The following is an 11,741-nucleotide window of genomic DNA, read 5'->3' on the forward strand; positions in this document are numbered from 1 at the left end:
GGAAGGGGTGAAGATGTGCACCGGGGAAGAGGGGGTTGGCGGTGGGGTATAAAAACCAAAGCCAGGGGAGGAAATCCTCCAAGAACTGGAGCAGGTTTGCAGGAGGAGCGTCGGCACTGAGCTGAAGGAAGGAGAGGAGAGTCGACACGTACCTGAGCGGTTAAAAGACACCATGCTGTGGTTCCTGAGCCTGACCTGTGTCCTCTGCATGGGAGGGAACGCTGTAGCCGGACAGAGAGGTGAGAAACAGGCATCATTTATTAGTACTTTCTAAACAAGAGCGTAAAGCGTAAATTATGTTGTCGTTACTGGAAGTCTTTATTAGGTGCATGAGTATCAAATATGATGAATATATGTATATAATGGACTACGAAGATTTATTTTATATAAAAATAGTGAAAACGGGGTAAAACTTAACGACTAAACTGGGTGAAAAGTGAATAAAATAAAGAAATTAATTGAAGTTAAATCTAATTCTTAAAAAGCATTTGCTTATAATGGTTTCACTTAATTGAAAATTAGTTTCTAATCATATAAACAAGTTTACAGTTGGCTAATAAATGTGCTGAAGGAGGAGGAGGACACTATCATTTGACCAAATGTTGTGGGCTCTCAACATTTTTTTTTTTTTTTTGAAGCAGTGAAAGTGATTTATTTCCAGTATTTTTTCTTTCTGCTGTGGAATTCATTCAGTAAACAGTGGCTGCTAATGACAAGAACATATTTCCTGCACAGAAGATCTCTGCCTTCGTACTGCTCCTCTGGGACAAGAGGTGGCTAAAAGGGGAATGTTGGGGTCTATGGGTTAATTTGTGCTGACAGTATGATCATGCAGAATAAGACACAACTACGGCAGCTCTTTATGATATCTGCAAAATCTCCCTTTACTCCCATGGTGTTTTCAAAGATGGAGCGGCTGTCTGGTGAATGAAACTGAGCATTTAGCAGCTTAAGACACAAGTATTTCCCTCAGGAGACGAAAATACAGAGCAAAAAAACTATAGTTTAAATGTTTTAAATCAGCTACTAATCGCAAACATAGAACATGATGTGACACCATAACTGCAGGGTGTGTGAATAATCAATGGTTAATTAAAAAAAAAACTGTGGGTGCTCTGCAAATAATCTGCTTTTTCAGGACTTGTTTGAATCGAACACACTTAATGAACGTTATTTACATTTACAGACCCGTAAATGCTTATATTAACGATAGTTTGAATGATTAGATATTTTGCTTTAACACTGACTTCATTGTAGAAACTTTTGAGGGCTGTATTTTGTGCAACGTTTTGCTCACTTTGAAATTTCATACTCTCATATGATATATGGGACAATGCCATATGGTACATATAAACACAAGCACTTTTGGAAAAGCGGTCACATTTAATTTCCCTTAATTTTAACATTTATTTAAATTTATTTGCTTGATAAAATTTAATCAACCCGTTGACATGATTCTGGGACTTACACAATAATAATATTAATTACGTGATGCTGCAGTTTTATTGTTTTATTGTTCGTAAACCAAACTTATCATTGCTAAGACACGTTCTGAATGTTGGTCTAACTTTTACTAGATAGTTACAGATGCAGATCATATTCCTGGGACTCAGTAAAAACACCAGGAGTTTAATTCCCATAAGCATGCGGCCTCAAAAAATGCATCTTCCAGAGAATCTTGTATACCTTCCATATCTGGAAAATCAATTTCGAAGCTGCAATCACAACATCTCGAGCTCCAGCGAATGCGTGGGTCGTAGATACAAACGAGGCCTGTGGCGGCTGAGGAATGTGAGCTACTACACTAGACAGGCAGTTGATCATTCGGTACAGGATCCACCCCCAAACATGTCCAAGTTCTCCTCAGTGGGCTCCCAGTCCCAGATGTTCAGCCAACAAAGCTCCGGTAGAAGAAGTTACGCAGTGCAGAGAAATCTCAAAATGGAAATGTGTTCAGCGCAGTCATTACTTTTGTTGTTTCACAGTTGATTAAAACACTGATATAACAATCAAATCGTTACTTAATAGCATAAATGCTTATGTAATTTTTTTTTACTTACTGTCGCAGTACCAATAAAAATACCAATGTGTTTAAAAGTAACTTGAGCAATTATGCTATTAGGCTAACGAAATGGAAAGGAGGGCAACATGCTTCATGGTCCAGTCACAGTCAGTGCAACGTCTTTATGTTTAATTTAAAATTACGTAACAGTTAAAGATCAAAATCAAAGAGAGACAAATATAAAACTAAGCTTGTTCCAACTAAATACCATTTCTCCATGTTTGGAGAGTTGAGATACGTAGCATCCCAGCCTCATTGTTTCACTTCTGTCCACATTTTGATGGAGAAATTTCCGAAGCATCAAATCTTTCATTGCCATAATTTGCTGTGATAATGTAGGAAACTATAATTATAACCAACCATATAATTAGGTTAAATATCAGCGGCCCAAGAATTGAGCCTTGGGGAACTCCACAAATCACGTCGGGCCACAAATAAACATAGTAATCACTAGATACTAAATACTTTATTTACTTTCATGGTGATATGATTTGAAGCATGGGAGCTCAACCAGCAATGCAACAATAATTTATGTTGTGTATGAACTGTGTTTTGTCTTCAAATCCAGATGGAGAGATCATCAGTCAGATTAAAATGACTAACATAGCATTGGCTGAGATTAAAGAGCTTCTGAAACAACAGGTAAACTTCCTTCAGTTGGGAAAATTACTTTTACGCCAATTTAGTGCAAGTCCAGTGTAGTGACAATGGTACAAAAAATTTGATTAACCTATTGATCTGTTGTATTTTCCAGATTAAAGAGATAGTATTCCTCAAGAACACAGTAATGGAGTGTGAAGCCTGTGGTGAGTTAATGAGTCCCCTTTTTAATAATTTATTTGTGATTTTCTACTTTTATATATTTTTAACTTCTCTTCAATCCATTTAAAATTCTACCTGGACGTGTTACAACTAATTTCCCATTGGCTTTCAGACAATAAGCTGAAAGACTATCATAAAGACAGAATACATTAACGTTTATGTATTTAAATGGGAGATTCATACATTCACATCTTAACGAAGTGGTTGAGATGAGATGGATATGAATTGGGAAAACAAATCAAAGAAACTGAAGACACCTGATCTTCTCTCTCCTGAGGAATGGGAGGTTTGCAGCCTCGTCCTTCGTGCGTGCCGAACCCCTGCCACCCGGGGGTGAAATGTATAGAAACACCCCAGGGTATACAGTGTGGGCCCTGTCCTGATGGCATGGAGGGTAATGGTACCCACTGCACTGATGTAGACGAGGTACGCAGAGATTTAATATACAGTACAATACAGTACTCTGTAGTGATATCAAAGTTTCATTAAATGACTCATTAAGTGTTGTGACCTTGTGTTTTACCAAGCATACGCTAACCGCCCCCTGCTTGTTGTTGAGCTACATGACCAGAATAAGAAGAAACAGCTGTGGGACACAAAAATTAACCAAATAACACATCAGATCCTTTGACATCTTGTCTTCCCTGTGTTGTTGGCAGTGTACTGTGAACCCTTGTCACATGGGCGTTCGCTGCATCAACACATCCCCTGGTTTCCGCTGTGGTTCCTGTCCCGCTGGATACACCGGCCCCCAGGTTCAGGGTGTCGGCCTCGCCTACGCCACCGCCAACAAACAGGTCAGGTCTGGTGATTTGTAGCACTGCTTATCTCCCTTTAAATTATAGTATCGCTTCAGTAGCGGTGTAGGTTATATTCTTCTGTAGAAGGGGTTTCCAAAATGTGGGATAGTGAGCCTTTCCATTATTATTACTGCTGTTATTGCTTTTACTGTTGATGCTTTGTATGTGCCACGGATGCTTCGTCTTTAAACTTTGGTGCTTAGCGTCAATATGATGGTGGAATTTACATAGTCACATATTAATTATATATTATAATCCTTAACTAGCACCTCTTTGTAAATAACACACAACACTACGTTTACATGATGTAAAAATAAAAAGGAATTATTGGCTCAATGCAACTCTAACTGGACAACTTAAGTGGACGTAAACGTATTACTCTGTCTAATATCAGAGTTCTCGTTATCTGACTAAGAAAGATAATGCGATTGGAATTTGATTTTCTCCAGCATGTATACGCCTTAATCGGACTTTAACTAGACAATGCGTGTGCGCATGCTCCACAACCGCTGCACTGGTGTATCACCCCGTAACAAACACATCTAAGAAAGCCTGTCACAGAAGAAGACAGTAAACAGAACTGCTAGAAGAACCACCTGAGGGATAATGCGCACATTACATACGAGATTAAAAAGCTGTACCATTATCCATCTTGTTGTCATTTGAAATGCCAGTCTGGGCGCATGAATGATTCCAGGTGTTTATTATATGAGGTATTAGGTCAACCAGAAAAGGGGCCGTATTAACCCACTGAAACGACACATATCGCCACCTAGTGTGGAGGAGGGGAACATGTTCCTCACCTCAAGTCCTCTGGCGCCCCCCAGAGGAGGCACACCTTGCACTTAACACTATCTACATAGGAGATCAAATTCACCTATATTACAGAATTTAAATTGTGACAAATATCTGGGAAAAAAATATAAGTATCTTTTTAACATTGTGAGATTTTCGTGGAGAGAAAATCTTACCAGTTCTTTCCTGCAGCCATTACAGTCACCTTCTCATTGTCCTTTGTATGTCTAGTATGTCAAACCGGACAGTTTCTGCACAATTTCAATCCTCTAAATGGGGTTCAACCTCATGCCTATGTCTGTTATTACAGGATTAATGTGGATGTTCTTTCTGTTTGTCCGTTCAAGGTGTGCAAAGATATCAATGAGTGTGAAGGTCTCAACAATGGAGGCTGTGTGGAAAACTCTGTGTGTATGAACAGTCTGGTGAGTATTTCAAACTTTTAGTGTAAATGAATCTCCTCAACAGATTAGTGTGTCACGAGGTAAATGCTAATATTTTATGCACAGTATATTACAAAATTTGCATAACATTTAGATTTATGAAGTTTTATGTATGTTTTTGTTTTTTAAATTAAAAACAAAAATTTGGCTTTTTAAGTTTAAATTGTACAATGAATTAATTCAGACGAATTGCTGAATGAAATCCAGTGACATTGAGTACAACAGACTGACCCTGTGTTTTGATTCCTCTGTGTCTCTCTAGGGCTCGTTCAGGTGTGGACCCTGTAAGACAGGCTATGTTGGGGATCAACGACGCGGCTGTAAGCCTGAGAGAGCCTGTGGGAATGGCCAACCCAACCCCTGCCACGCCAGCGCTGAGTGCATCGTCCATCGGGAGGGAACTATCGAGTGTCAGGTTAAAGATTAAAATGTTACATTTCTCTTTGAAAATGTGTCACATATTCACTTTCACTGAGTCATTGATTCTATAAAAACACCTCTGAGCCGTAATAGGTTTTTCATGCACACATTCAGTGATGTCAGTGATCCACGACTCCTATAACATTTTCCCTCCTCACAGTGTGGAGTTGGCTGGGCTGGCAACGGCTACTTCTGTGGCCCTGACACTGACATTGATGGTGTCCCTGACGAGAAACTGAACTGTCCTGATATAAACTGTAACAAGGTGGGTGTCCACGAAAAAGCTGTCAAAATGAATGTCTGTTAAAATTGATACAAACAAGGTCATTAGCTATGTATCACCTTGATTTAGCTGTAAAGGATAAATAGGAAATACAGTACTGTGCATACGGTTTAGGGATTTTAAGTAAAGTCAATGGTAGGGTTAGGGTTGGGGTTACTGCTTTAACAGTGAGCGCTTTTCTTTGCAGGACAACTGTCTCACTGTGCCTAACTCTGGTCAAGAAGATGCTGACAGTGATGGAATCGGAGACGCCTGCGATGAAGATGCAGATGGAGACGGGATCCTAAACACACAGGTTCATGCACAGAAAAACAGAGATAAAAATTTAAAACAAAATTAAATGTCAGACACTATAACATCTTCCTCACAGGATAACTGTGTGCTGGTGCCCAACGTGGACCAAAGGAACATTGACGAGGACGACTTTGGTGACGCCTGCGACAATTGTGTCGCTGTCAAAAACAACGACCAAAAAGACACAGACGTGGACAAATTTGGTGACGAATGTGATGAAGATATTGATGGGGATGGTGAGCACTGAGTGATGACTTGTTTTGCAGCTTGATCACTTATATTCTGAGTATGAGACCCAAAGTCAGTTTCATGTATAACTTAACTTTTAATATTTGGTTTAATTTTAGGAATCCCCAATAACTTGGATAACTGCAAACGGGTTCCCAACACCGACCAGAAAGATCGAGATGGAGACAAAGTGGGAGACGCCTGCGACAGCTGTCCGTATGTTCCCAACCCTGAACAGGTGAGAAATCCCAGCTCTTCCGGTTACAGACTCCTCAACACATGTCATCAATGCTACCCTTGAGTTGAAGTCTATAGCGCTGCACTCTGTATTGATTTTGCTGACCTCTAGTGGTTCAAATTCTCACTCTGCTGCACTGATGTTGTTGTGTGATGTGTATCAGTTATCACAGTGCAGGTACAACTGATTCGAATCTTCATTAAATACTACATAATTAATAAAAATGTGTATGGATATCTGTGTCGACAAGCTTAATCCTGACCTGTCTTTGAACCGATTGCTTGATTTCTCGCCTTAATGTCAAGGATTACCATATCCTTGGAAAATGACGTTGTTAACAACAATTCATGTTTCGTTTCTCAGACAGATGTGGACAATGACTTGATTGGGGACCCTTGTGACACCAACAAGGACAGGTATTGTGTGATTTCATGAGTGTTTATCTGTTGGACCTGTCTTCACACTGGAAGGTAAAATCTGCCATAAAATCCAACTCTCTCCAGTGATGGTGACGGTCACCAAGACTCTCGGGACAACTGCCCAGCCGTCATCAACAGCTCTCAGCTGGACACCGACAAAGACGGAAAGGGAGACGAGTGCGACGATGACGATGACAACGATGGTATCCCGGACTTGCTGCCACCTGGACCCGATAACTGCCGTCTGATCCCCAACCCTCTGCAGGAAGACTCTGATGGTGGGTAACATCTCTGCCGTGTTAAAGTGGACATGTGTTTTCTTTTTATACCTAATAGATACCAAAGGATCTATCTGTATATGCTTTTATCTTCTCAGGTGACGGTGTGGGCAACGTGTGCGAGAAGGATTTCGACAATGACACCATAGTTGACACCATTGACGTTTGTCCGGAAAATGCTGAGGTCACCCTCACCGACTTCAGGGAGTACCAGACCGTTGTTTTGGACCCAGAAGGAGATGCACAGATTGACCCCAACTGGGTGGTGTTGAACCAGGTCAAGTTTTTACACTTGATAGCTTACATAGCTTATCCAAAAAATGGGAAACAAGGGCAATTGCAGAGTTTCTCCACTTCTAAAACACTGGTGAGGAGCTAGGGCTTAAATAGGAACATCTGTGGGTGTTACCCATCTCGTTGGAGGAGAGTATTTGAGCCTGTCCTCATCCTCCAGTGAATGGCGCTCTAATGACCCATTATAAGTCTCAAGGTCTGAATGGAGGGTTGAAACTCCTTGGGGACAGATAAGACTGCATTGTAGACTGATGGAAAGTTAAATCTCAGTCCACTTCCCCCGTACAGAAGATTTGGCAATTTGACATAGACGACTTCCTTTACTGCTCTTATAAAACAATCTGTTTTCTCTGGCTCTCTTCACTGTGGATGTTGTCACCTTCAAAGTAGTATCCTTTGAATGTGAACCACTGAATACTGAACTGAAGAGGCCACATGGATGCGTGGTAAACGTCTTCCACAAACTCTAGACAATCAGTTGTCCTTCTTTTGGTGTTTTCTGGATATAACATGACCTTAATAAAAGACTCCAGCATAGTTTGTGATTAAATGTAATTCTTCTGTTTGTGCAGGGAAGAGAGATTGTCCAGACTATGAACAGTGATCCTGGTTTGGCTGTGGGTAAGAGCACCTGCTATTTAATGAAGTATAGTCTGACATTTTGGGAAATCAGCTCAGACAAGCTTTCTTTTTTTTTTGGCCAGTATATAGAAGAGTAAAGTGATACCACTTTTATATCTGTGTGGTAAAACTTTGCATAAAGACCGATTGAGACAGTCTAGTCTGGCACTGTGGAAATGGTTTCTTTTCACATTATGACCTGCTCGTTTTTTGTAGCAGTACAAAAATTAACTGGGAAGACAATCCCATATGATTGGTTGACCAGTGCCCACGTTATAAGCTTCAAATTAAAAGTAGTGAAAGCAGCATGACTCGTGAAGGAAACAGTGAAGGAAACTTGTACAGACTTACAATCTGTCCCACAGGTTACACTGCTTTCAGCGGGGTGGATTTTGAAGGGACGTTTCACGTCAACACGGTGACAGACGACGACTATGCTGGTTTCATCTTCGGCTACCAGGACAGCTCTAGTTTCTACGTGGTGATGTGGAAGCAGGTGGAGCAGATCTACTGGCAGGCCAACCCGTTCAGAGCGGTGGCAGAGCCAGGCATCCAACTGAAGGTAGTCCACTGAAATGATACTCCTAAAAAATAAAATCTCTTGAACGTTCAAACTGACAGTCCTCTTATTGTATTAAAGACACATAAAAACATTTATTTTATGACCTGAGTGCCTAGAGAGACTCCTGTAACTTGTTGTGTTTTGAAAAGGCAGTGAAGTCAAACACAGGACCAGGAGAAAATCTGAGGAACGCCCTGTGGCACACTGGTGACACCAGCGACCAGGTCAAACTGCTGTGGAAAGATGCTCGCAATGTTGGCTGGAAGGACAAGACCTCGTACCGCTGGTTCCTCCAGCACCGGCCAGCGGACGGCTACATCAGGTACTGACTCAGGTTAAGGTTTCTTGCTGTGTGTGAGATGAGAAGATCAAGTTCTCGAATTCACCCTGTCGGTGACCAGAAGTATTTCACCTATAAATTCTAACATGTTTGTGGTAATGATAACTTTCCAATAACAATCCAATCGTTCCGACAGATGTTTCTTAAAAGTTTAAAATGCCAAATAAATCAGGTTTTTATTTTACAACGTGATGTTGTTTCCTGCCTTCTGTGGCTGTGCAGAGTTCGTTTCTACGAGGGTACTCAGATGGTGGCGGACACAGGCGTCATCATAGACGCCACGATGAGAGGAGGCCGACTAGGAGTGTTCTGCTTCTCCCAGGAGAACATCATCTGGGCGAACCTGCGTTATCGCTGCAATGGTGAGCAAAGTGTTCAAAGGGTCTTGAGAGGTTGGACCTGAATGAACAATAATCCCCTTACCTACTCAACTTTGATGGCAGCCTGAGTATCAGTCTCTTCTAAATTCTTACCATTTTTGACATGTTTGAGCAGAATAACAAGGCTTAGTTATTATAAATTCTAAATGATTATAAGCGACTTACAGAAAAAATAAGATGATAGAAGCTAATCCACTTTTCTTTAAGCTGCAGCACCTGTTAATTGCCTTGCTCTTGTTTCTTTACAGACACTATTCCCGAGGACTTTGAAACCTACAGAGCCCAGAACGTCCAGCTGGTGGTCTGATGACAACAAAGAAAGCCCGAGCTAGCACACTTTCCGAAGCACAACTGGGGCTCAGAGAGGAGAGTCGTCGCCAAATGAACGACTAACGAAAGAATCCACAAGATGTGTTTGAGATTTTTTAGTTTCTGAGTGGAAACCTTAACTTCGACGAGTACCTGTTAACTCACTATCTATCGCCAAACCATGTAACGTAAAGGTGAACGAGCCCGTGACCCACTGTTGAAGCTTCACTGAAGCTTCACTTTCAGAACTGATGATCAGTGGCGACATTTTCACACAAAATCACAAGATCCATCTTTAGAGCCAGAGACAAAGGGCTGCAATTGCACCTCATTGTCACAAGTGCCACAAAATTGACATCTTCGGGACTGTCACTTTGAGATGCTGAATTGGGTGAGAATGAAACTTTCTAATTTTTCAGGAGGGAGCGTTAATAAAAGATGAAATGTTTGAATTGTCCAGGTAATTTTGTTTTAAATAATGTGTCTCTGAAATAAAGATCTCTGTATGTTTACATTGCAATTTATCCTTTTGAAAGAAGACTTCCTGTAAAGATTTACATGTCTCTAATTAATAAAAAGAAATGAATAAATGTGGATTTTAGTAAGTTCTGATTTTGCATAAATTTACTGCAGCTGCAAAGACTGTCCTGCAGTATAACAACTTAATAAATTTTAGGGTATGCATTTAATTATATATCTGTTGTTCCATCTTCTGTAAAATTATTATAAGATAGATACAGTGGGGGAAATAAGTATTTGATCCCCTGCTGAATTTGTAAGTTTGCCCACTTCCATAGAAATGATCAGACTCTGGTTTTTATGGTTGTTTACTGGTTATGGGTATAGACAGAATATCAGTCGAAAATGCATAAAAAACACACAATCTAAAAGTTATAAATTATTATGTATTTTATTAAGGGAAATATGTATTTGATCCCCAACAATTCACTTAGAATTCAGGCTCCTACAGATTGGCTGGTGCGCATGTGGCACACAGCTGTGCTCAGTCAACTAATTACCAATACTCCTGATCTTAACTCGTCATGTATATAAAGCACACCTGCTCTAAGAATCAGTTTCTTACATTCCAACTTCTACAGCACCATGGGCAAGACCAAAGAGCTGTCAAAAGATGTCAGGGACAAGATTGTAGACCTGCACAAGGCTGGTATAGGTTACAAAACCATCAGCAAAAGGCTTGGTGAGAAGGTGACAACTATTGGTGCCATTATTTGCAAGTGGAAGACCCATAAAAGGACCATCAACTGTCCTCGGTCTGGAGCTCCCCGCAAAATCTCGCCTCATGGAGTGAGGATGATGATGAGAAAGGTGAGGGAGCAGCCTAAAACAACACGGCAGGAGCTTGTTAATGATCTGGAAGCAGTTGGGACCTCCGTCACCAAGAAAACAGTTGGCAACACACTGCGCCGTTATGGATTGAACTCTTGCAGTGCCCGCAAGGTCCCCCTGCTCAAGAAGGCACATGTACAGGCCCGCCTTAAGTTTGCCAGTGAACATCTAAATGACTCAGAGAAGGCTTGGGAGAAAGTGCTGTGGTCTGACGAAACCAAAGTTGAGCTATTTGGCATTAACTCGACCCGCCGTGTTTGGAGGATGAAAAAACGTGAGTATGACCCAAAGAACACCATACCCACGGTTAAGCATGGAGGTGGAAACATCATGTTTTGGTGCTGTTTTTCAGCAAAGGGTACAGGGCAACTTCACCGCATTATGGGGCCAATGAATGCAGCCATGTACTGTAACATCTTGGACAAAAACCTCAGCAAGAACACTGAAGATGCCTCGTGGGTGGGTTTTCCAACATGACAATGACCCAAAACATACTGCCAGGACAACAAAGGAGTGGCTCAAGAAGAAGCATATTAAGGTCATGGAGTGGCCTAGTCAGTCTCCAGACCTTAACCCGATCGAAAACCTGTGGAGGGAGCTGAAGCTCCGAGTTTCCAAGAGGCAGCCAAGAAACTTGAAGGATTTAGAGACTGTCTGTAAAGATGAATGGGCCAAAATCCCTCCTGCGCTGTGTGCAAACCTGGTGACCAACTACAAGAAACGTCTCATCGCTGTGCTTGCCAACAAAGGTTTCTCTACAAAGTACTGACTTGTGTTGTGCTTGGGGATCAAATACTTATTTC

General features: G+C 41.2%; 1 protein-coding gene across 1 annotated transcript; it reads left to right on the forward strand.

Moving 5' to 3' along the window:
* The first annotated feature begins 93 nt into the window (after positions 1-93).
* Positions 94-10,182, forward strand: LOC125009331 (cartilage oligomeric matrix protein). The gene is made up of 19 exons (XM_047587215.1): positions 94-239; positions 2,631-2,704; positions 2,817-2,868; positions 3,162-3,310; positions 3,544-3,681; positions 4,827-4,904; positions 5,185-5,337; positions 5,503-5,607; positions 5,813-5,920; positions 5,996-6,155; positions 6,267-6,385; positions 6,749-6,801; positions 6,889-7,082; positions 7,181-7,359; positions 7,949-7,997; positions 8,363-8,559; positions 8,709-8,881; positions 9,122-9,261; positions 9,528-10,182. Exons 1-19 carry the CDS (start codon positions 173-175, stop codon positions 9,584-9,586), a joined length of 2,247 nt encoding a protein of 748 aa, XP_047443171.1. The 5' UTR covers positions 94-172; the 3' UTR covers positions 9,587-10,182.
* The last annotated feature ends 1,559 nt before the right edge of the window (positions 10,183-11,741 follow it).

The sequence above is a fragment of the Mugil cephalus genome, chromosome 6, assembly GCF_022458985.1.
Source record: "Mugil cephalus isolate CIBA_MC_2020 chromosome 6, CIBA_Mcephalus_1.1, whole genome shotgun sequence".
Taxonomy (NCBI): Eukaryota; Metazoa; Chordata; class Actinopteri; order Mugiliformes; family Mugilidae; genus Mugil; species Mugil cephalus.